The sequence below is a fragment of the Triturus cristatus genome, chromosome 4_1 (genome assembly GCF_964204655.1).
Source record: "Triturus cristatus chromosome 4_1, aTriCri1.1, whole genome shotgun sequence".
In the NCBI taxonomy this organism is placed as follows: Eukaryota; Metazoa; Chordata; class Amphibia; order Caudata; family Salamandridae; genus Triturus; species Triturus cristatus.
Genome location: NC_140585.1, coordinates 401483995 through 401509603, shown reverse-complemented (window position 1 = coordinate 401509603; position 25609 = coordinate 401483995). Strand labels below are relative to the sequence as shown.

Sequence of the window (25609 nt, the reverse complement as noted above, 5' to 3'; positions counted from 1 at the left end):
AATTTTCTTAACAGTTAGTACTTAACACAGGTTAAGAATCAATGTTCTCTAAAGTATCATACCAAGCAGGGAGTAACACAGGCCCCTGCAGCCATCAGCTGCCTCGTTTTGTTTCTATCGTACAACCTGTGTACACCAGTGACAAGTCTAAAGCGCTCTGCAAAAGTGGAAAGTTGAACCGAAACTCAGTAGGACGCCATGCCTTATTCAGTGAAGAGGTCCTCAGCCGCCTGCCAAGTTCTGTTCAGGAGTTGTTGGGCCTCCCATAGAGGTGGACTGGGTAGGTCCATGTAGCTACTCCCCCCCCCCCCTGCTGCAATTAGGGGGGGGCTCCATCTGCTAGTCCCTTGGAATCAGATTAGCAAGTAGAAGAGAAAAGCAAGAGATAGCACTTACAAGTTGGTTTGAGAAACTACTAAACGTCCTGAACTCGCCTATCAGCGAAGCAATGATTAGGACCAGAAGCAGCCACCTCTATACTCAGTCAGTGATCTGGTTTACACCATGATGGGAAGGGGGAGGGAGTGGCGGCGGAGGGGAGAGTGACAATGAATATCTATGAAAATAGTAAGTGGCAATAGGGAATAAGTAGCTTGCAAAATAACATAACTAGTAATGGTAGATCTGTACTGATGAAGGATAACATCCAAAAACATGTGTCTAGAGATGAACAGCACTACCTGCACCAACTGTGGTGAAATACTACTGTTAATATTCAAGTAAGCGTTAATTGTGAATTGCATTCACCATAATGCAAAGGGGCAAACTTGTCTGGGATGTGAGGCAGTGTGCTCCCATCACCCTGCTAGTAACGGACGAATACAAAGGGATTCTAAAACGAATTGCAATATGTTCCTTGGGCCTGTTGTAAAGGTATGGGGGAAGGGTAGATTGCTAATAGGTTTCTGCTACAAGTGCTTCACTATCTAATCTATCTTATAAGAAATATGCAAGACTTGCTATTTACAAGTAGCAAGGGCCCAACACTCTTAGCAGTCTTGAAACGTGATCTCTTTAGGAGCAATAAAGAAAGCCTGATTAACTTTAGTATTATTTGTTCTGTTTTACATTAAAACTTATAGTGCTGCTTAGTGAAGACTGCATGAACGGGTGGGGAGGTTTGTTAGCAGGTCTGCTGGGGTGCATTTGAGCTTGGTGTGAGTTGTCTTAGGCTTTGTAATAGACTCTTGTTTGGAACTGTTGAGAGGCTGTACTGGGAGAGTCTTTGTGTGACTATGTGGGGCTATGTAGTGATTACTTGCTGCAGAGCAAATTTAAAACCATAGGCCACACACAGCAAGGTGCTGTGGGGAATGAAAAATGATGGTAGGAAAGAGGTCAGATGAAAGAAAGGGGATTATAATGTTAGGTCACTTTTTTGTATGGGGTTTTATATGATGTTAATTAGGTCAAGTTATTACTTTGTATAGGTCAAGTCAAGATATGCTTTATTCGATTAAAATATATGTAATCATAAAAGCACAAAAAACAACGACATACATACAGCAATATAAAACTTTAAAATGCAATAATAGCCGCTAAAAAAATTGCGAACTGATCTATTGGTATCACATAGGTTAGAATGTTACTATCAATACCATAGTCTCACATCAATATACAACCCTAGCTTGGGTAAACTAGTAATCAGTTAAAATTAAATCGGGCCTTGCATTGGTTTCCTGGTTCCGACCACCCCTTTCAAGTATTTTGCGATGTGGTCAGTAAAAATTTCATCATCCAGGAACGACAACTTAAGGAAAGCAGACCGACAGAGTCTCAAGCCTTGCAGTTTCAAGTGTGGCAAAATCCACCTTTTCCTGAGAGAGGTGTAAAATTTACAGAAAGATATAATGTGGATTGTTGACTGTGCTGCGGTGTCATCACAGGGGCATGGGCAAAGAGAGCGTGACTAATCATTTGGCTGGGGAAAGGTGACTGGATTACGAAACTTACCTAGGCGTAAACGCGTAAATAATAACCTATCATAATTACCATGAATAAATAATAAATAAGGTTGTATCCCTGCCTTAGTCAGAAGCAATTGATTGGCCCGAACCGATGGTTTCATAATATTAGAGGATAGCCTGATAGATTCTAGGTGGTTTACACATAGTGCCTTCAGGTCCCTTCTCGTGAGACAGGACAGGGTCTCAGGTTTATCAAAGAACTCAGATTGATCTAAATCCAGCATAAAATGTTTGATGTAGGCAAGCCAGGGAATGCATTTTGCCTGATGGTGGTTCAGGCAGTCCTTTATAACATCCCGGTTGAGACCTGTGGTCGCACCTGTCCATACCCTATGCCACAACAAGATCAGCTGATTTCTAATAAGATTGGACAGGTACAGCAGCCACAACTCAGCATGGCAGGTATACGTAGCTGTGCCATTTGGCACAGCTAAGAGATACCTCAGGAAGGCGTTCTCAACTTGCTCAATAGGTACCACATTTACATGTCCCCAGATGCCAGCTCCATACAGTGCAACTGAGACACATTTAGCTTTATAGATTACCAACAGGTCATCAATAGGGTGCTTTCCCAATTTCCTAGCGAAATTTATTAAGGCACCGATTGCTTTTGCAAAAAGCAATTTTCTACAATTAATAGCTTTAGACCAGGAACCCCTTTTATCAAATACAATTCCCAGGTCTGAGAAGTGGTCAGTGAAGTTAAGTTTACCATTTATAAAAATGTCACGACACTTTACGCTGGGCTTGCTACATTTCATAATAAATGTTTTAGAGATGTTGGCTTTTAGATCAAGATTTGACATAAAGGAAACAAAATGTGTCACTATTCTTTGTATGCCAATTGGAATGCGGGCTAACAAGACCGTATCATCAGCATATAGCAGCGTACCAATTGACCTCTTGCCAATCCTGGGTAAATCCTGGCAGTCCTTGGATAGGGAATCACCAAGACTGTTAATATAGAGGGTAAAGATAAGGGGGACACCTTGACAAACCTGCCTTGCTGTTTGGATTGCCCGTGGATTCCTTGCATCTGCACCAACGCCTCGCGGAACCCGCTGCGCGGGTCCCGCTTCGCAGAGGGGCGCTCTCCTTCGTGGGCTGTTAGCTGCTGCTGGGGTAAGACAGGGGCTGAGGGCTGCGAACAAGAGGGCTGGGAACTACATTTCCCAGGAGTCCCAGTAACCCCGCCCGTTCCACCTGGGCTGCTCTCCCTCCCCGCCCCGCCCCCAACGACCGGGTGATCAAATACCGGCTTGCCCTGCACTTCGTGGGACACCTTGACAAACCTGCCTTGCTGTTTGGATTGCCCGTGGATTCCTTGCATCTGCACCAACGCCTCGCGGAACCCGCTGCGCGGGTCCCGCTTCGCAGAGGGGCACTCTCCTTCGTGGGCTGTTAGCTGCTGCTGGGGTAAGACAGGGGCTGAGGGCTGCGAGCAAGAGGGCTGGGAACTACATTTCCCAGGAGTCCCAGTAACCCCGCCCGTTCCACCTGGGCTGCTCTCCCTCCCCGCCCCGCCCCAACGACCAGGTGATCACCGTAAGAGCCATATATTAACGTGTGAATACCGCTGCGCGGGAGCTCGCGGGAGCTGGCCGGGTCAAGGGCGGGACCGTCTGTGGCCGTCAGAGGCCGTGTGAGGCCGGGCCGGGCCACCTTCCTAACATTTACCACTCAATATTTATAACATCTCATGGTATCACCTAACAGACGTTTTAAATGTTTATTTTGTAAACATTGCATTTGACCATAACCAGGCTTGTGTCCTCATTGTTAGTATAACCGCTTTGACCTAACTTTGCCCATTATTGTACATAATTTGAGGTCTGAGGTTGGTGTTAATTTGGTTATTTGTATATCTAAAGATGACCCTAAGATCTGGCAAAGAGAGGCAAGTCCAGGTCTCCACCTCTAATGGCACTTTTACGGGTACAATTGACCAGTTTTTTAAACGCTCTACTGCCATACTGGAGAAAGAAATCGCTCTAGTTGAAAAACGTCTTTCACTAGATATAATTACAGGCAAGCGATCCTCTCTTGGGAAAATTAATGAGGCAGTCTCCCCCATTCCGCTTTCCCTTTTAGACACTGATAGCAATGATGTTAATACAGATTTAGTGCTTGTAACTGTTCCTGAGACCCAAACTGTGGAGTTAGCGGGGATGGGTCAAGATAGCTCATATACCACTGCACATGATAATATGCTAAATGGAGGGACTACTATTTTTTTAGACCAGCCTGGAGAGAAATCAGGTCTCTCGGACTCACCTAATCTTAATATCAGTAAGGAGCAAGTGACTTCCCCTCCCCTTTCACAACTTCTACCCTCACAGAACCCTGGGAAACGTAAAAGGTTAGACTCTCCCGACTTAGTTGAACATATTGAGGGGGCGGGAAGTACTATTGATTCACCTATACAGTTGCCTAATACTAATGTGGTGGTTCAACTTGAAGACCATAATACCACAGTTAGTATTGCAGAAGGCATACTTCTGGCTAAGATAGAGTTACTAATGAAATCCCTGCTCTTACCACTATTCGAAAGGACAAGACTATTGAATACAAAAATGGATTCCTTGGATAGGTTGGTTAAAGATAATATAGCATCTACAAACAGAACTCTTGCCAGTTTAGCCCCCAAAGGCTTGCCCCCCACTGCCCTGTCATCATCGAAGTCTACTCTGGTGAATAACAAAGCAGGGGCCTCAAGTTCAAAAGTGGGACCCACTACTTTAAAAGCCCCGCAGCCAACAACTGTATCGGCCCCCAAGAAAACAGTTAGCTCTGAGGGCGCACCTAGACAGAAGGCCGCAAAGCAACCCCAGGCCAAGAAAACTCTTAGTAGTCACGACCAAAACATCCGGCCCTATATCAAACCTATCCCGAGGAAACAATGTGTTAATCTCCCCCCAGAGTCACAGCCTTACACCATCATCTTAACTGGCGTGGCTCCTTTAGTAGATGGTAAAAGAGAAACACACAAGGACCTCTACAATAAAGTAACATTCTGGCTTAATAAAAATCGCCCGCTCCCACCCAACATGAATCCTGAAATTCTTAGTGTAAGAAGGGTGGATTGGATAGGTTATGGTAAGAAAGATCTTGAGGGGGACTGTGTGGTGATAAGTTTCAGAGAGCCATGGGTGGCTGAATTTATCAGCAGGCAACCTAGATTCGGAAGAGTTGGGGATGTGCAAACATTATTGTTGAATTATTTCTATCCTGCTTTATATACTAGTAGACCCCAAACCCCATTTCAACATTCTAGAAGAGACAGGCCAAGAGGGAGATTTCACTTTGATACCCCAGTCTACCCTTTGTTTCACCCGCACCTCACAAACCGGTTCGCTCCGCTATCCGGCTTGGAAGGTGTGGATTGACTTGACAATCTACTACCGATTCCCGGGCCGAGTAAAGTTGTACTGAGTTCCCCTAACCCTACTCCATCTCCCAGGGCTGAAATTGTAACAGGGCTGAGTGGTAATTCCCAAGGGGAGGTAGAAAGGGTAAAACTTCCAAATCCCACATATAGACCCCTGGTCCCTGAGGAGACTGTGAATCCATTTAACAACTTGCCAAAAGAAACAAGTAATACCCTCACAGTTTTGTCTTGGAATATAGCGGGATTAAAAGGGAAAATGTCTGAGGATGACTGGGGCTCTTATGTGGACTCTTTTGATGTTATCATATTACAGGAAAGCTGGTCAACTGATGCTATCTTTCGGGTTGGCTATCTTAACTACTATAAACCAGCCTGTAAAGGACCTAAAGGTCGTCCTTCAGGTGGTCTGGTTATTTGGATCAGACAATCCCTAGCCTTTAAAATTATAGACATTCCTACCTTAAGTAGTGATATTCTTGCCTTGAAATTGTCTGGTAAAAATAACGAGGACTTTTTTCTGATTAACATATATGCAAGAGGGCAACCTGGTGGGAAGCCTGCGAGAGCAGCTAGCGATTTAGATTCCCTATTAAACAATATTACTAGCGACAAATGTATAATGGTGGCAGGTGATTTTAATTGTTCTTTTGAACCTTTTCCTAGTCTTGACAAAGAAGGATATGGGGAAATCGATCAAATTTGGAATATTCCACCATTATCCATCCCTCCAATTAAAAAAGTTACCGAGGCCGCAATGCAGTGGTTAGGCCTCTGCCTTGAATGGGATCTGCGCGCAGCTAACGGTAGAACTAAATCAGATTCGATGGGAAAGGTCACTTTTGACAATTCCCAGCATTCGAGCCGTATTGACTACTTCTTAATAAAGATAGAGTTTTGGAAAACCCTAGAGGATATGGAAGTAGTCCAAAGACCTGAAAGTGACCATAATCCCCTGGCAATTAAATTACTACTGAATGAGGGTCTCAGATTGGATTCTGCATCCACTACCGTTACAGCCGAGGCTGTTCTCACGAATGACTGTAGAAGAGTACGCTGGACTAGGCTTATAGACAACCCTACCGTATTAGAAAGGGTTGCGGTGGAGGTCTCAGCAGCCACCAATTCGATGGTACCCATAGTTAATGAAGGCACTTCCCTGGAAGAAATAGGGTCGATCCATGAGTCTCTGTTTAATAAGATTAAAACTTTTTTTAATGAACCCACAAAAGGAAGGAATAATGGTCCAGTACCAACTAGGACCAAATGGTATGATAAATCTTGTCGTCTTGCCCATAGCACCCTAATAGCTGCTATTAAATCCAAGTCAGCCAATGATATTAGGCTAGCTAGGGTTAATTACAAGAAAGTACTTAAAGAGGCAAAAACCAACTGGGACGAACAGCGCTGGTTAGATTTATACCAAGCAAGCACCTCATCTAACCAACAAAAATTCTGGGAGGTTGTGAGGTGGGGTGGGACTGGGGACTCGAAAGTCCCTGTTAACCATGTGCCTGCAGAACAATGGGTCAAGCACTACGCGACGCAGTTTAGTAACACGGTACGGATCTCCCACACTTGGGAAGATGCCAGTGTACAGACTGCGGTGCCCATACTTGACCACATTGTCTTCACAGAAACAGAAACTGTAGTTGCTCTTAAACGAGTCCAGAACGGTAAGGCCCCCGGTATGGACTGTGTCCCAGCGGACCTTTATAAGTATGACCAGGTGCATTGGGTTCCGTACATAACTACCCTAGCAAATGCGATAGCTAGAGGGACCAGGATCCCAAATTCATGGAAAGGGGCAGAGATACTGCCCGTGTATAAAAAAGGGGACAAAACTGATGCAGGAAACTACCGACCCATCAGTCTTATTGATGCCCTACAAAAGGTAGTGGCTAGAATGCTTTTAGGAAAAATCGACACCTGGATGACCGAAGCTGACATTCTCTCTCCATTACAAGCTGGCTTTAGGGCTCACATTAGTACTGTAGATCAGATCTTAAGATTTGTTATGATCTACTGGAAAACTGTGTTTTTGAGAGGTGGCACGATATACGCTGCATTTGTGGACCTCAAATCAGCGTTTGATTTGGTCCCCAGAGGAAAGATGTGGGCTGCATTAAGAAAGATGGGAGTTCCTTCTGCGCTCCTAGAATTTACCATCAGGATGCACGAGGGAAATTTTGCTAGAGTTAGGTGGGGCCGCCAGGGCCAGGTCACAGAACCCTTCCCTGTGACTCGTGGAGTGAGACAGGGCTGCGTCCTGGCCCCTACCCTTTTCATACTTTTTATTAATCAAGTGGTTAAGTTTCTCTCAGAAACCCCTACCGATGCCCCATCACTGGGTGGGACTAAATTCCCCCTTTTAATTTTTGCTGATGACACGCTCATATTGGCTAAAACACAGAAGGGTCTGCAGGTAGCTATAGACAAATTTGTGGATTTCTGCAATGAGAACGATTTAGAAATTAACATCAACAAAACCAAATTTATGGTCTTCACAAAGAAAAAACCACAGAGGGGCAATGTTACGATGAACGGGTCTAGGCTGGAACAGGTTGAAGTTATGACCTATCTTGGTGTGACAATGGACTATAGATTACGCTGGAAAGAGCAAATAGCGGCGCTTAGCTTGAAATTTACGCGTCTGTCCGGTTGTCTGGTGAAGGAGCAGCGGAGTTCTCTGACCAAAAGGGTATTGCCCGCTCTTAAAATATATAGTGCAAAAATCAGCTCTGCCATATTATACGGGGCTGATTTATGGGGTTGTGTGAACCTGGCTGTCCTTGATAGGGTACAGAACAAATTTTTCCGAAACCTAGTCAGTCTTCCTCCATCAACACCCGCTCTACCACTATTGATGGATATGGGGTTCCATTCAATTAAACATCAAGCCCAGTACAGGATGGTGGCGTTATGGAGACGAATATGGTCCACACCGGAACTTGCCATGTTTGCCCAAGAGCTTCAGGATGTTAGATCACAACAGGGGGCAGGTGAAATTCCATGGTTTAAGTCAATTAGAAACACTCTTATCGGAATGGGCCTCCCCCAGTTGTGGTTTGAGCCGGGCTCTCACATCTTTCCCTCTAAGAAAGATTTTAAATCTCTCTTCTGGTCTATGGTTAAAGATGAACACGTTGCTCTTTCAGAGAAACCGAACCTGACCGGTCTGTTCCTGCTACATAAAATAGTCCCTCATACCGAGTGCTTTTGGGATGTAATTGTCAAAACCTTAGATAGGAAACTTTACTTTCAGTTCCGTCTAGGTACATTGCCATTACGGGCCTTCACCAGTGGTTGGCAGAAGCCGGCGACTTCACTTTGTCCATGTTGTACTGACCATAAAGAAACAATAGATCATTTCTTGTTTGTTTGTAATGCTTACCGTGAACCACGCCACAAGTGGCTAAAGCCTATATGCTATAGATTAAAGACCCGGTCGAGCAGTGAAGCCTTGCTCATTCTAAGAACTAACACCTCTGAATGTCTTTCCATTGGATTGGCCAAATTCCTTGGATGGGCTTGGTTATTAAGGTCTAAGACAGTTTGTAACATACCGTCATGAAAAACCCATATAGTACGTTACTTTACTAGATTGTGTCTCCGACCAGTATTGATGTTGTGTCTTTTAATATGCATTTGTTCAATAATAATCTTCTCTTGTCGTCTTTATGCACATATTTAATTTAATTGAGGTTTTAATCAATTCTTAATTCTTTTTGTTCTATTGTTCTTTACGCTTAATTTTCATATAATATCATTGATTATGTAATATTGTTATTATTTATATGTAAATATTTTGTCTTTTATGAAGAATATTCGAAATAAAGACGTTAAAAACTGAAACTGAAACTGATAAGGGTGGCCAAGACACACCCCTGTCTTACCCCCTTACCAACAGGAAAGCTGTCACTGAGCTCACCGGTCCTGCCATAGCGAACCCTGGCCTGTGCCTCTAAGTAAGACTGTTTAAAAAAATTAATTAGTTGAGTTTCCACCCCCATATCCTCTAGAATACTTTGTATAGGAAAAAAAGAGAGGGAAGGTCCTGATAATAAGTCTTCTTTTTGAGCCGTGCTTAATGCTGTATTTTACTCTCTTCAAAGTGCTGTAATAGGACTATGACATCGACTTACTTTAAGCAGAGAGTAATATCATACAACAGTGCACCGACCTACCAGTTTTAAATAAACAAAATCAGAGAGGAAACTTGTAAACTAATTAGCTCATGATTCCCCTAAAGAGATGTGATGGAAAACCATCTTGCAACTATATATAAAATGGCTATGTCTATGGCCTTTTCAAGGGGGTTCTCAGGAAGGACTGAGTTTTTCTGAAGATTTAGTGGCATTAGAGTGCTTATCTTGGATATTCGCATATGTATTTTTTTTTTTTTTAAGTAAGTACTGGGTCGAGAAACTGTGTGTGTTTGGATGGTGGTGTGTAGTGGCCCGTTTGTGATGCACAACTGACCAATAATTCTACCTTCAGACAAGTACAGCTCATTTACAAATACCATCTACCTCGACCATATTTAATTCAGTGTTCCTTTTCCTGCAAGGGCTCAGTGCTTGCATCACATGTAGACTTCTCCTGGCTACACAGCTTTTAATATCACCGTCCACCTGAGAGACCTTCACTGGCAACCTATCAACAAATGAATTACCTTCAAGCTCCTCACGCACAGCTACAACGCCCTCCACAACGCCGGACCGGTATAACTCAACCCCCACCTCTCCTTCTACACTCTCACCAGACAGCTTCACTTCACCCAATTGGCCCTGGCCACCATCCCACGGATCCACAAGACCACGGCTGAAGGAAGATCCTTCTCCTACCTTGCTGCAAAGACCTGGAACTACCTGCCCCTGCACCATAGGCATTCAGTATCGCTGCCGCAATTCAGGAAGGATATCAAGACCTAGCTCTTCGACTGAACCAAACCACAGATTCCCCCCACTCAGCACTTTGAGACCCCTTGAGTAGCGCTTTATAAGAACCCTGATTGATTGAATACGAGTAGGCCCATTTTGCACTCTGTAACGGTCTAATGGGAGCATTCTTTATAGTATCCAACTTGCTTTCTTCTGTTCCGTGTGTTACACCTTATCATTGAACCCGTGCATGCATGTTTTAATAAAGCTTAGTTGATTATGCGTTCATTGCAGGATGTCACAAGCAAGCTCAGATCACGAATGAGCATGGCCAATCAACCCAAGGTCTTTCCAAGATCAAAGAAAGGCTTACTGTGTAAGAGTGGCTAAATCTAATGGTGTACAAAATGTGTTATATAGTTTTTGATAAAAGCGGTACAAACAGAAGAGGTTATTATTCTGCTAGACGAGAGTCCTCATCTTTGCCATGGAGGTGCAATAGTCTTGTTTGCTGCTTCTTCAATCTCCAGATCTCACCCATAATATACACATTGTATCTTCTTTCACAGTAGATTCTAATACGCCGTTTAAAATGTCAACTATGGTTAGTTCTTCCTGCGCAAACAGCTTGATGGGGGTCGGAAGGATACTAGACATGAAAAGGCAAACCAAACCACGATAGTCACCGTAAAAGAGGTCTGGCTGCGGCGCACCAGGGGATGCCACCACTGGACTCAGAAAACCAGAGGAACTTCAGAGAGGCCTCCGTGGTCTCCTACAATTAGTAGGAGAAATGCCACATGTCTATCTATCCTGAGATTGTCATGCTAAAAACCGCGCAAGGGCTGTTTATTTTGGCCGCAGTAAAGTCTCTGGTAGAGGCATGTTTGCTGGATGTCAACCCTCCCCCCTCCACCCCGTTAACAGCACAATTCTGGGATGAGTAAAGCAGTCAATGGGATGAAGAGTAACGGAGAACAAAACAGAAACCAAGAGTGAAAGGAAGGAGAGGATTAGAGAAGTGAGAAAAATGAAATAAGATGAGCGAGAGGAAAGATGTAAGAAAGCACAAGCACTGGGCGTTTCGTACTTTATAAAGAGAATAGGGGTCCTATGGAAGGCGAAATGCGAGGTAAGAGGCACAGAGGGGCAAGAAAGTAATTCTTTATGCACTACAGTGAAAGAATACAACTCATCCAATCAATCCCATTGTAAAACTGAAATGACAAACCAGAAAAGGGAGGGAACCTATCCAATCATGAGCAGCAAACAGCTAGACAAGAAAGCCATCCAGTCATAAGCATGGGAGGTCACAAAGGTCACTGAAAGCCTCTTTTAGATATAGTACGCCTGTTTGGCAATAGATAGCTAAAGCTTTCTGTAGATGAGATCTGAAAGTGAAGCATGAATACTGAAGTTCATTGATATACTGCATCCATCAGAGAACAGGCTTGACAGAGTAGAGACTGGAAAAACAAACCAGCACCTGAGCCTTAAATGAGAAGGTCCCAGATAATGACACCTAAAGAAAACAGTGTTACGTATGGATTATTCTACTTTGGGTTTACTCAGACCTGTAATAGGAGCAGTGTAAACTGAGGGATAGTCATGCTGTCCAAGACCCCATGCTGTTGGATCAGTTAGCCTGAGAGACTTGCTTTGCTATTTGAGGCCTTCACTTGTGAGACAGTGCTACTACCAGAGGCCTGAACTTGAAACTTCTTCTGCATCATATGGGAGGTAGATCTGCTACTATACCTTAGACTGGCAGCTTCTATGCGTACAGAGATTTGCGGTCTGCGGCCTGAACCCGCACATTGAGAATACAGTGACAGCAACATTAATGTCTGGTGAAAAACGTGTAATTTTTTATAAAATGGGGGATAACTGTGTGAAGCAAATAATTGTATGGTTCGTGTAGTATTAGATGTAGCACTGCTATCTACAGCCACATCTTTTACATTCTGCGTTACTTGAAGGATATATCTGCTGGTTAGGCCTGGGCCAGTAAGGATTGTGAAACGTGCTATATATCAGCTGTCAAAAAGCTAATATTCAGACGATCTATGTATCCTGCAGCATAGCTCTCAGTGAGGCATAGGATTAATGCCTCTCCTGAAGGGCAATTCTGCTGACAGCACAGCCGGACAGGGCATTCTGCCAACCTGGCTCTTTCTTGATGAGCTGCAGGCCTGGGAGTTACTTTCTCAGCAGGGCGTGCTGCATTGAACCAAATATGCCCCCTTGACCCTAGACAAGACAGCCGGCAGCATAGTACATCATCGAAAAAGTTTGCCAGGGCTCATTTGGTTTACAGTTCCTCCTTGGGTGTAAAATCAATGGTATGCTGCAATGTGTAACCGGAGTTACATTCCTGCTTTCCAAGGCCTCATACTGTCAAGTCTAAGCGATGGGTCTCAAGGTTCGGTTGCCAGCAAGATATTTCTAATGTCTGTTGCCAAAGCCTTTAAGGTCCGTAGAGCCTGAACTCTAGTTGTGCTGTCTGAAGATGAATGCTAAAGTTTTGTGTCAGTTGAAGTTAGCACTACTACATGTGGCATGAACCCGAAACTTTTGTGAACCCCAAGATATAATTCTGTCTGAATGCTAACATCTGCAAGAGCTTATTGGAGTAGTTGCTGTTAGCATTTGCTGTGGACAGAGGTAAAGTGTAGCAAAGCCTTCTTTACAGCCCGGTCCTGACGAATTGCCCTCTGATCATCATTGACTCCATGACGGCTAGAAACATGTTGACCTTTTAACTCCTCCTTTTTGGCCACAAGGGATCATTGTCTCTACTGGTGACTACCATGTTTTTAATTGGACAAGCAAACTCGCCGATTAAAACTCTTCTCAGAGATTTGCTTAGTCTATTTTAATTCACCCTCGACAATACACTCACACCAACCTTCATCAATCGACACACAGGGCCCTACACCTGCCATTCACAAACGGCATAGGGACAAAAGAGCCCCCATGAAGGCACCCGTTGGGCATTGCATCGCCGGTCTGATGAGGAGCAAGCCCTATAATGAAGCAGGACACCCACACGGGTGTGTGAGAGGCCTAGTTCCAAAAGGAACCATCTCCCTACCTTTGGTTCCTACAGGTCTGAGCGGATACCCTCCCTTCCAGGAACTGCCTACCTTTGATTGATTATATTTATCCCGGAGCATGTATGCTGGACCTTCATGCGCTCTTTGTTGTGACTGAAATGCTGCAGCTCATTACAGACTCAGACGCTTGCCCGCCCTGAATAATTCAGACCTAAGCATAACCTAACATGAACAGACTGGGTGTACTGCAACTTCTGTGTGGAATTGTGTGCCTATTGGCAGCCTCAGTTAACCTACTAGTCTATTTGTACTTGTGTTAGCACATACAATTGGTTATGCGTATACTGTAAGGCTAAAATATCACAGGGAGGGACAGAGGGCCTTGGTAGGTCCAGCATACGGGCCCCAACCAGTAACTATAGAAAAGGAGTATGCTGTTCCTAGGGAGTTGAAAAACAGGGTATGGGGGAGCGGGGGGGGGGAAGGGGGCAAGGGGGCAAGGTGTCAGACCACGTCAGTTATCGGTAGGTATTTCGAAGGGCAGTGAAGTTCGTACTTGTACTGGGATAGCTCCAATAAGGAGCAAGGGCCCTCACACACGCCAAGGGGTGTCATGCTTCATCATCAGGCAGCTCCTCGTTGGGCCAGCGCTGCAATGCCCAACGGGCCCATCAGGGGGACTCTTTGCCAGAGGTCTTCTCGGTTTTGCCGTCGTGAAGCCAGATGGTTTATGTGAGGGCAACCTATGTGAAGTGAGTAGAAGTGGGACTATGTGAAAGTGATTTAAAAATGGCTCCTGGATTCTCCAAGAGAAATTTATTAGAGGAGTACCTGGGCAATGGATAAAAACTCAAAAAAGTTGTGAACTGAACTGAGTGGGGAAACCTAGACCGGTATCAGTTCTGGCGAGTTGTGCAGAGGGTAAACATGTTTCTTGCCTTTAGTAAAGTCCAAAAGGATCTCTGGAATTCTTCAGGACCTGGTGTGCTCGCTAAAGTTACGAGGGGAACCAAATGCGGTTCTCAAGGAGCCCGGTATGGGACCTACCCTAGGCCGGCTGTCACTGGGTCAACTGTACTGTAATGCTCCATTTCCTTGTTTTATCTGCAAGTCTTGGTTGTGAAAAAAACCAAAAGTTCCATTTTAAAAACAAAGTAATTTAATGTAGGCTTTTCCAACCCTAAACTCATTTCTGACACTACAAGATTAATCAGCATGTCCACAATACAGAATATGGAACTATCTGGCTCCTCATATACAGCCTTTTAACTCTTCGGTGTAACATTTTGAAAGATAGCTTGGTTCACCAGTAACACAGGAATAATCAACTGACACTAGTCGCATTGTTCATAACTATAATCTGATGCTCAAACTGGTTAATTTAGTCAAATTAGCTTTACACAATAGGGAGAAAGTGTGCACAAGGATTATATTTTGCAGAAAGCCCACTCAATGATTCTTCGCTTCTCCAAACTGAGAAATACTGTACTTGCCTTTTCTCAAAAGAAGAGCCCAAACCAGTGCATTTAAGCTAAATTCAAATTTGCCATGCTGTGACTATTGGAGATGTCAGTTCAAGAGTCTTAGCTACAATAAATTAGACATGCTGCATGTTTATACAAATCAACAGACATACATTAGAAACAGCAAAGATTAAGGAAGATTGTAGAAGGCATTTTATGGTGATATATAGCCATTAGGTATTTTAAACATGTGTCAATGTTATTACAGATAAACTGATTCTGAGCTCTATTACTCCAAAGTCATGTCTCTCTGCATCCCAGGGCAGTAATAGGAGTTGGTTTCCCGGTTCCAAGTTAGTCAATGAGCCAGCATCTAAGCTATGCATGGGGTAGAGCCTCTTTAGTATAAATATGGGAGGCATACTAGAAAGTGCGAGTTTCAGGAGTGGTGTGGGCACCCTACAATTTTCAGAAGAGGATGTTGTGATACCTTTGAGCTATTTCAGCAGGGTCTGACAAGGTCCAGAGTCTACACCACTGACATAACAGATCAGGCTTTAAGTCTATCATACAAGTGTTCAAAAGATGGCTCAATTCGTACGAGATTCAGACGGAAAAAACATCAAGAATGATCGTTGAATCTCCACTCTTAAGGTTACCAAAGAATAAACAAAACCGACAATGTTTAAAACTGAAAAATACCATTAACAATGTAGGTTCACAACTGACAGAGGCCATCAGGGCATTCACCCCTTTAAAGTACAGACAAATGATGTTTGAAAGGTTCTTCAAGCACAGTGGACTGTTGTGCAGCCAAAGGTCCTGCAAACAATTATTTGTAAGGGTGCTCTGTTGCCAGTCTCCGCCTCTCGAATTACATCACTTCCTATCACTCATCAGTGGGAACAAAGTGGATATACCGTTTGCATTTTATATGTATTTTGTATCCATTATTCTACGGAATTTCACTATAGTTCTGAAGAACTGGAAAAGATTCCCAAAGCGACGTTATGAAGAAGATCTGTGCTAAAAAGTTGTATGTTCCTAAAAACAAGCATCTGACAGACTGTTCCAAGGTCTCTTTTTAAAAATGGTCCTTCAATATTATTTTTTTATCACATCTCTCACCTTAACCAATATACTTAACAATTCAGTATCCGAGGACGAGCAGCAAACGAGCCCCCGCCTAGTATTCGAACAGCTGCTAACCTGAGCCTACCCACAGCTCAAAGTGGGACTAAGAGTGGGAAAATGTACAACTATTTCCTATCCACAAGTTACAAGAAATACTGGCAGAGGTAAAAAAGAAACTAAAAGGTCTTCATGAAGATAAAAATATATGGCTATATGTGCGGTAAACTATAGGTTATAAAACACATAAAAACTAAGCATTCACCCAACTCTTTATGCATCATATTCAGCTCTATCAATTCCAATGTTGATAAATTCCTCATCCGTAATGCGTTATAATAGTCATCCTACTTTTGGTAATGCTTGCAATACCTCATCCTCCATGCTTTCAAATGCACCTTCCTGCACTCTGTTATTCCTTCTGTCATTTCTTAAAGGCAGTGGGTCGCCGTTTTCAGCAACTTGGATAACACCAAGGCAGTGGAACAAAATAAAACTAAACAACATGAAGGTTCCATTCTTTTCTAGGTCATCCTTTTCCCTCCCCTTCAGGTGCTCAGTTTCTTTAGATCGAATCCATTAGAATATTCCAGACCATATTCCACTGCTAGGTTTACTACAACTACAACAAAAGGAATTAAACACATGCGTAAACAGGAGATACCTGAAGGTGTCCTGCGATTACTCTGCCATCTGGAAACAGGTAGTTTGCAACTTCACAGACAGGACTCTCTATGCCTAGAGATTTGCAGTGCTCGCGGGCCTCAAGGCAAGCAAAGTTATATCTCGCTTGCGCATTGCCAACCACAGAGAGCATTCCGCTGGGGACAGCTAGGGACGCCTCCTCCATCGCCTCAGCACGTACCTTCACTGCATACAATGCTAGAAGCACAGAAAGAAAGCATGTCACAGGACGGTTGGACCTGGAAGCCTGCAGACAATTGCATCATGAAACCTTAAATAAGCAAATCATCGGTCATTCATGAAATCGCCCTCCAGATGTGGGTACAATGCATTAAAAAAAAGTTTAAGCACCCAAAAATCACAATAAATCATAAATAGATATCAGTCTGCAACTGCAGAAAAAGTAAGAGAAGGAAAGGGAAGCTATTAAAATCTCAAACTTTTGTGGAAACTTCAAGGAAGTCACAGGATCAGTCTTCACTACCTTCTTCCTCCATGTACAGTGCAACTTGAAACACAAACTATACCCTCAACAGGCTGTGGTACTGGTACCCTTCATGACTGCAGATACCAGGGATTTGTGGGACGCAGTGATTTTGCAGGTGTTCACTCTCTTACAGCCTTTTTATTTGCAGCATCTTTTCAGCCACTTGAGCAGGCCATCAGTTTTATGGACAGTCAACGCGATGTAACTCACGATCAAACGTCAAGCCTCTCCGGCCCTTATTTCTGCACCCACAGAAGCAGAGAGTTTTACAGAATACGCTGTGCGATCCCACTCCGGACATATGATGTACTACTCGGACTGTGAGCTATCCCACCTCACTCTCACCTCTCCATATCTTCATTTCTGCCTTTCATGAACTTGGATCCTCCGTGGTCTGACTACTATATAAAGACCGAAGTCCATTTGTCCTTGCAGTAAAGATTAGCAAGCTGATGTCTTTTGAAGAATTCACAGATGCCAGTATTACAGACTTGCGATTCTTCCATCATCTAGGTATTAAAGGAGTTTAGTGGATTGACATTTAAGTAACTCACGGTTATATCAGATTCTGCAGTCCTCCTGCGGGCCATAAATAGACTACCATTCTGGCCTCATAAGTGATCCCACACGAACCTATGTCTTAGATCTGCTGACTTGAGGTGGCAGGTAACCAGGTGTAAATGGATCGAGTTTCGTTATGCACAGCTGCTCCACTGATCTGAACTATTAACTTTGAAGTATGCTTTTAACCTGAAAAAAACCCAAGAGTTTTGGGTGACCCAATCTTTTAGCAGAGCAGTTTCTATTAGCTGCCACCTAGCTTCATAAGTCCAGTGTGAAGAAGATTCTCCCTGCTCAGACTCAGAATTAGCCTTGTTCAAAACTGCCTCAATAGAGATGGTCATGGGAGCGGCGTCCAAAGCTTCTCAGTCTAACACGTAGAAGTGGGTGGAAGGCGCACAAGGCTCTCAGACTAAGCACATCCTAAAAAGCACTGGAGCATGAGAGCAAATGGAGGAAAGCAGCTACACGTCAGCTTCTTCTGCACAGTGTGTGGGGCAAGGCTCGGTTGTCCACGCTGTTGCAAGCATCGTAAAAGAGAAAGTGCTATCCTGACACTAGTGGCACCATGGATTTTGTACATGGGGGAAGGGGAAATGTTCCACTATATTAATAATGAAGACCTATAATTAAAACATTTCAATGTGTTTAATAAAATATTGTATGATACTGCTACGAACTACTCACAGATGCTTCTTGTTATAAATTGCTAAAATGCTGCAATTTTTTCTAGATGTGCTATAAAATAATGTGAAATTACACAATGTTAAATACCTGCTTGAAAAGACTGCAAACCTACAAGATACTACCTCGAACTCTGAAGTGCCTATTTTTTTTCTGAGCATACCTTCTGTAAAGTCTAGGACGCCAGCAAAGACCAAAGCTGCAAATTCTCCAACGCTGAAACCAGCAGCTGCAACACACTTCTCGATGGCCTACATGAGGATAGAGGGTTTAACGTAACATGATTAGGACAAAATAGCAACATAATAAGGAAAAATAATCTACAAGGACAATGACATATTTACCAATGATTCCCCTGACACTGAAAGGGCCGCAAATATCCATTGCTACTTTTTGCCACGGTCTCCCTGGCATGGCAGTGGGTGATACTGGGGACTCCTCTGCCCTGTGGGACTTATAAAATCACATACACACCTCTCTATGTCTGCGTCCATACCAGTCCACCAAAAGTCACTTCTTGCATGTCTCTTCATACCGGACATACCACTGTGACCATTGTGCAATAACTCCAAAAACTTGGCACGCAGGCTGGCTGGCACTACTAGTCTGTCCACTCTTCTAATAATTCCATCTCTTGTCGATAACTCAGGCCACATCATGCTGTATTCATCGAACTCTTAACATCATCTGGTCGCCTGGAATAGTCCATTAAATGCGCGGTCATTCACTTCAATGCATTATCTTCTAACACAGCTTCCTTCCATGCATCCATGCTTACCGCACCCTCACATACTTCAGCCACATTACCAACTAACCATTCCTCCTTATCATCATCCTCACTGTCATCCTCTTGATTTTGCAACGTTAAATGCGACAGGTAACCTGCATTTACGTTTTTGGAACCTGGAACAAACACTAGTTGGAAATCGTACTCCTGGAGACGGTACAGCCATGTTGCAATCCTAGGTGTGGCTCTACCAGCTCCTTTAGTCAAAGATGTCTACAAGAGGTCTGTGATCTGATCTCAATTCGAACCTGCATCCCCACACATAGGTTTTGAAGTAGCTGACACCCCACCAACACGCCAAGGCTTCTTTTTCTATGACAGAGTATGTCATCTCCGTTCCGCTCCACCCCCATTGCCACTTTTAGGATGAAGACACTATCGAAGCGAGGACCATGGAAAAGGTAATTATTAAGCTTCACAGGAACGACTCTGGAGAAACCCTCGCAACTCCCGCAACCACTTGTCCTCTGCCCCTGAAGTTCCATAATCCAGAACCCAGTGGAAATGTCAACCAGAATGCCGGTGAGGTTGCTAAGTTGCCAAGATGCAACACTTCCCACGGCTTGATGGAAGTGGAGAAAAGCGATGATTGGGGAAATGGAGGGGGATATGGAGGAAGCAGTCCCATTCAAACAGCCTCCCAGAGCTTAGCTCATCATATTTCTCGGAACGGTTACAACTTTATAACAAGTTAATGAACTCTAGATGCATAGGCGAAACTGAAGGAATCAACCAGGCCAGTGGATAACCAATGATCTTCTTAATCTATCTAAAGAATCCTTTAATTGCTGGACTTAAGTTTAGTCTTTCAGTTGCAGAGACAAAAAAAAAAAAAGAGGTTTTCTGACTTCGAGGAGTTTAAAGGTAGTGAGCAAAGTACCATACCACATCTATGCTGTCAGATTGACTGCTGGCAGCTTATCGCTAGCACAAGAAACCATAGGAGGGGGTGATGTTGCCGATGGAGGGGGCAAAAAAGGCCAATAGGAGTGGTACCAAGACAGAAACTTTGTGTTGATCAATCCCAGGGATGATGTACTGAGTACAACAGTTGCCAGAAGACTTAGTAGTGGTAGAGATGACCAGTTCAACGTCTTACCTGTAAAACCTAATGGTGGACCAACAACTTCCAACGCAGCATAGTGGTGAAGCAGAATGAAAAAATAGTGAGTCTGATGGGCAGAGGTGGAAAGGATTTGAAATTTGGACAAGAGCCGTTTCCACAAAGTGAAATATGCAAAACCCAGATTGCATGGATCTGGTAGGTTAAAAGAATCGATAAAAAAATCAAATGTTGAATAGAAGCAAGTAGCGATGCAGGATGGTAGCTGGAGGATTGAAGGATCAGCAATCTACTTTTTCACAGGGGGAGGGCAGCTATAGATTTAAAGAATTATGGGTTTGAACGGTTGTAAAGGGAGACGAGGGAACAGAAAATGCTTGTTGGAGGGCTAGTGGTTTAATCCTTTAAGATGACATGGAGCTGGAAGGAGTGCAGGAAAGGCTGGCAGTGCAGGGTACATACATGACCCCTGGGGAAGTTCGTGTGAAGGAGTCAAGAAGAGGCCATAAGAAGGATGTGGAGCTTATACACAGGCAAGATTTTCGATGACTAGAAGCCGGGCAATGTGGTGGAAAAGGTGGGTGTTATTTGTGGTGGACAGTTAATGGTGGTGAGGCTTCCTAATGAGAGAGTGTGTGTTCACAAACATGAAGATTAAAAATAGAATGTTTAACGCAAAATTAAAGATCAGGTATTTTTTTAGAAAAAGATATTTGAAGCAATTTAATAAAGTTTTTTTTTTAAAGTGCAGTAGAAAAATTGAGACAGTTTCTAAACTTTCCTATATAATTACCCATGGAGTGAAAAAAATAATCATGTTGCCATAAATCTCTTATTTCTTTTTGTCAATACATCGGGGCAGAGTAGTTTGGCTAGTTCTCATGTGCTCTCTCTGCATGTGGTAACATGTTTCCCTACCTTCCAAAGCACAAGCGTATGCAGCCCGCATGACTCGAGACGTTTGCTGCTGAAAGCAAAGCCTGCTTCATTGTTGAGGCCTAGAGAACACCTGACCTTTCTCAAAATACGGATTGAAATGCTTTAGTCTTCATTCTTTAGCCCGGTGCCCTTGTGTGCTGCTCCCAAAATTACCCATTCTCTACCTGATGACTGCCATCTGACATCTTTAGTTGGCTTCTAAGGGCATCATTTATTTAGGAGATATGTTCTACTTATTCAAAGCTAAAGCCTGTTATTGTCACCGAAGGTGTGCTAGCCATGCCTACTACTTCTAGTATTCCTTTATTGTCCGTAACTTTGCATTTTTGCTCGAATGTGTTACCTTAATCTTCACAAAGCTGTTTATATGCACATAAATCTCTCTCTTCCAGTGGGACAGCCGACATGCTGTTTGGTGTAACCAATATAATAAATAAGGTTTCCTTGTACGGTACCACAGCCCACACGTGTGGAGCATTCATATGTCGCGTTTTGACACGCAAAGGGGGCCTGGAGTGTGCATTATAAAACATAGAATAAAATAATCAATGTTGGTAAAACAGCTCAGTGTAGAATCCCATTTCATAGGATTGCTCCCTGCAGATTACAGGATTTGATTCCATCAGAGTGGCTTAACCTTTTATTACATTAAGGATGATAAAAGGAGTGTTGTAGAGTGGTGTAATAAATTCTATTCATTAATATCCGAGAGACAATTCGGTTTTACGTGTGTGCTACATGAACAGTCAATATCGGGGAGAGGATGTAGCCTTACGGTTAGAGTGGTCCACTTCGAAGCTGGGGAACTGGGTTCGAGTCTCTGCAACAACGCTCAACATCCGGTGATTCTGGGCAAATCACTTACTGTGCCCATCCATAACAAAAATGAATGTGTCCATCTGTAACAAAACTGGCGCTCATGTAAAGCGCACTGATACCCGATGTCTCGGGTCTAGTTTGCGCTATATAAAACTATATATTAGTGCAGTTGTTAATATTACTAGAAACCTCTACTTCCAATGCTCCTAGCAAGCCTTTTAACGTTAACCAGCATGAGGGGCAAAATTCAGTCACAAAGGACACTGGCGTTCAAATAGGTACAGTGGGAGTTGTGGAATCGGATAAACATTGGTGGTCAGGTGTCTTCAGGTAAAGATGTAGTATATACCAACTGGAGGAGCTTCAGGGAGCTACTAATGTTTGAAGATCATTCATCAAATAACTTCCAAATTGAAGAAATGTTGAAATGGGTCTGCTGACAAGGTAAATTTTTCCTTCAGAAGGGTGACAAGGACTTTGAGCATGTTGGTTTGATTAATGAATAGAGGACAGAGCTGAGGCAGAGAGTTGCATACAAACAACTGTAAATACCACGGTCACAGTTGGCTTTTAAATTACGAAAGCAGCAAATTACGCCGTGAAGAAAAATTCTGCTTGGCAGATTAAGCCTCTTGTGTAGCAACGTCTTGGGCTGATAATTCCTTTGACAGTGAAGATCTCACCCTACCTGGTGGGCATTTATCAACAACTTTCAGAACAGTTTTGTGTGTCTCTCTCAACATAAGCCAATCTTCAGGGACAATGCATTTTGTTAAATTTAAAAAAAGAACAACATATACTTGTGATACAAACAGCAAATTCTTAAGATTTGAAGTGCTACGTCACATTTATGGTCTGTGCATCGCTGTTCTCCCGTTAAGAAACCAAGTCTTCAACATACTGCAGCTGGTTGCTCAACTTTTGCTATCCTTGTTCCACAGCATTGTGTGAACAGCCTCAATCACAGGGAGTTCATACTCTCTCCACATTCACAATGCTGTAATCCCACAGGCAGATTCGACACCTTCCTCATCTATCAGCTGTGATTTATCAGTCCCAAGTAGCCCTGGCACCATCCTCTCCCCTCTATGTGCTGCACCTTGCCTCAATCACGGGTAACTTTCATATCAACTTACGTCCCACAGCATCTCTCTTCCTGCCATCTGTTCCCTTGGTGACCATTAGAGTCCCATTGCTGTCTTCTGTAGCTTAGTTTCTATTGGAGACAACTTGCTTTTTGATCTAGTCCTTTGGCCTTCTTCCCTATAAAGATTCAGACAACACTCCGCTCGCCCTCAAATCGGAGCAGTCTTCCAGCTTTAACTTGTGTGCCTTGGATGTGTGTTTTCTCGTAGTCAATGACTAGGGGCCAGATGTACGACTTGCAAAATAGCGCCTCTCAAATTTCGACTCATTTGCAACTCGCAATTTGCGAGGTGCTATTTGGCATGTACAACAGTGTGTTTAACACCGTTTGCGATACCCAATGGGGTTGCAAATTGTGAGGCTTATGAATATTAATGAGCCTCTCGCAATTTGCGAGCCCATTGGAAATGACAGGCCCTTCCAGCTATGGTGGCCTGCTGGGCTCAGCAGACTACCATGTCTGGGACCGCTTTTAAATAAAGCAAAAAAATGCAGCCTTTTTTCCTTAAAGGAAAACGTGATGCATTTTAAAAAAAAAAAAAATTTAAAAACGTTTTTGTTTCATTTTTTAAGGGCAGATAGTAGTCCCTAGGACCACTGCCTGTCCTTAAAAAATATTTTTAGAGACAGTCACAAAGTGGAAGGGGTCTCCTGGGGACCCCCTCCATATTGTGACTGCATTACCACCCTCTTGAAGAGGGTGGTAATTTGCAAGTGTTTGGCGACCGCAATTGCGGTCACAAAACATTCATACATTGCTTTGCGGGCGCAATTAGGAAGGGCACGCCCCTTCCTAATAGTGACTAGCAATTCCTAAATAGCGAGTCGCAAAAAAATTGTGACTCGATATTTAGGAATTGTACATGGTCCTGGGCCATTTTGCATGCGCAAACGGGTCGCAAACCCGTTTGCGCATGCAATTTAAGGTCGTACATCTGGCCCCAAATGACCAGGAATCACTTGATGGTGAACACAAGTAAAACTGGACTTCTGGCCTGTAGCCTCACTTCGAAGTGCTTGCTCCTTATTGGGCTGACGTGTCAGTCCAACTGTTTGCACCATCAGAATCCATAGAGGTCCTCTAACCCCTCTGCGATCGCAAATTCACCTTGACACCACAGTTGAAATAATTGGTAAAATCACACTTCCATATTCCCCGTCACATTTCTACATGAGGCATCGTGTCTTGTTCTCTCCACTCTTAACTGCACGAATGGACAAAACTTCAACCTCCTACTGCATCACCACAGTAATCTTCAGAAATAAAAGGCAAGACTCATCCTTCATATACACCCACGGGACCATATAACATCCACCTTACACATCTTCCAAAAGGCCTTATGCATTCCACTTTATGATTCCACATAATACCAACAAGGACCCTACAAAAAGATCAGATTTGGAGCCTCCATTCTAAGACCAAATAAAGGATTTATCTGCCCAGTCAAGTTTAAGTCCATACCGGACTCACTGATTCAGGCCAGGTTTTTTTCCTTTCAGTACTGGACTTGTACTATTGTTATTCTCTTATAAGAAAGTCCCAGAACAACAAGTCCCAGAATATAAAGACAAACCTCATGACTGGAAACTCTCACAATGCATTGACTTGAAAAAGGAGGCAACTATTTATGATCCTCGTTCTACCAAAGACCACCTAGGAGGCTATTTGTTCTAAGCACAAACTGCTACGCCATGAAACTCACTGCCAGCAAGCATTAAAAATAAAAAAATAGAGAGAGACTGAGAGAGACAGAGAGAGACAGAGAGAGCTGTTTCCCTCCCAACTCCTAAAAAATCAAATCTTAGCTGTTACAATGCTTGCTATTATCACAATACGGATCACCTCGGCAACACAATTCTATTACAGGACCGGAGGCTTCGTATTATGCTTCTCTTTCTTATTTATTGCTACTCACAGCAGCCAATGAAAACTTTTCTTATGCAAAACAAACTACATTTCCCATGATGCAATGCACCACATCACTTCCTGCAGAGCCCCATAAGAGCCAGTAATACCAGAACCAGTCCTCTTTCTTTGCTGCTCACGCAGACAGATAAGTTGAGCTCTCGATTATTACCATGTTAAATGTTTGATTTTAACGTTTCATGCATTATTTGCTGCAGCGGCGCTTTGTTACTGTTCAAGCTTCACTAACGCCGCTTTGCTTTTCTGAATTAACGGCCCGATTTGCGGGACGAGTGGGATTGCGCGCCTTTGGCGCTACGGAGCTCCCGCTGGGAGCGGTGACATTTCAGGGCTTAGCAGGCATTCTGGCAGGCACGTCTGGCAAACCTCATATCAGCGCGTTGAGCGCTTCAATATTAAACACAGCACGGTACCGCCCCACTGTCGGTGGGTGTAAATCATTGCTAAACATAGCGCGAAGGCTCCCCTAATAAGCCGGTGCGCTGGGAGCCAGTCACTTTCGCTTTTGTTTATGTTTCCACGTGCGTAGCCCAATTGGGCTATTTTGGTAGGATTTCGGCTACGCACGTCGTAACTGCCCGTTTGTCGTTTTCCTTTAGTTTTTGGCCATTCCAGGCTGACTTCCAT

At 43.6% G+C, this 25609-nt stretch overlaps 1 protein-coding gene across 1 annotated transcript in view; it reads right to left on the bottom strand.

Annotated features, from left to right (window-relative positions):
• The window catches only part of MCAT (malonyl-CoA-acyl carrier protein transacylase), a 57687-nt gene that overhangs the window by 12133 nt on the left and 19945 nt on the right, over positions 1 to 25609 (bottom strand). Inside the window, exons 2-3 of the mRNA XM_085652476.1 lie at positions 18465 to 18552; positions 16550 to 16767 (exon numbers count right to left, since the gene is read on the bottom strand). Coding sequence (XP_085508602.1) covers positions 16550 to 16767; positions 18465 to 18552 — 306 coding nt within the window. The remainder of the gene's footprint in view (positions 1 to 16549; positions 16768 to 18464; positions 18553 to 25609) is intronic.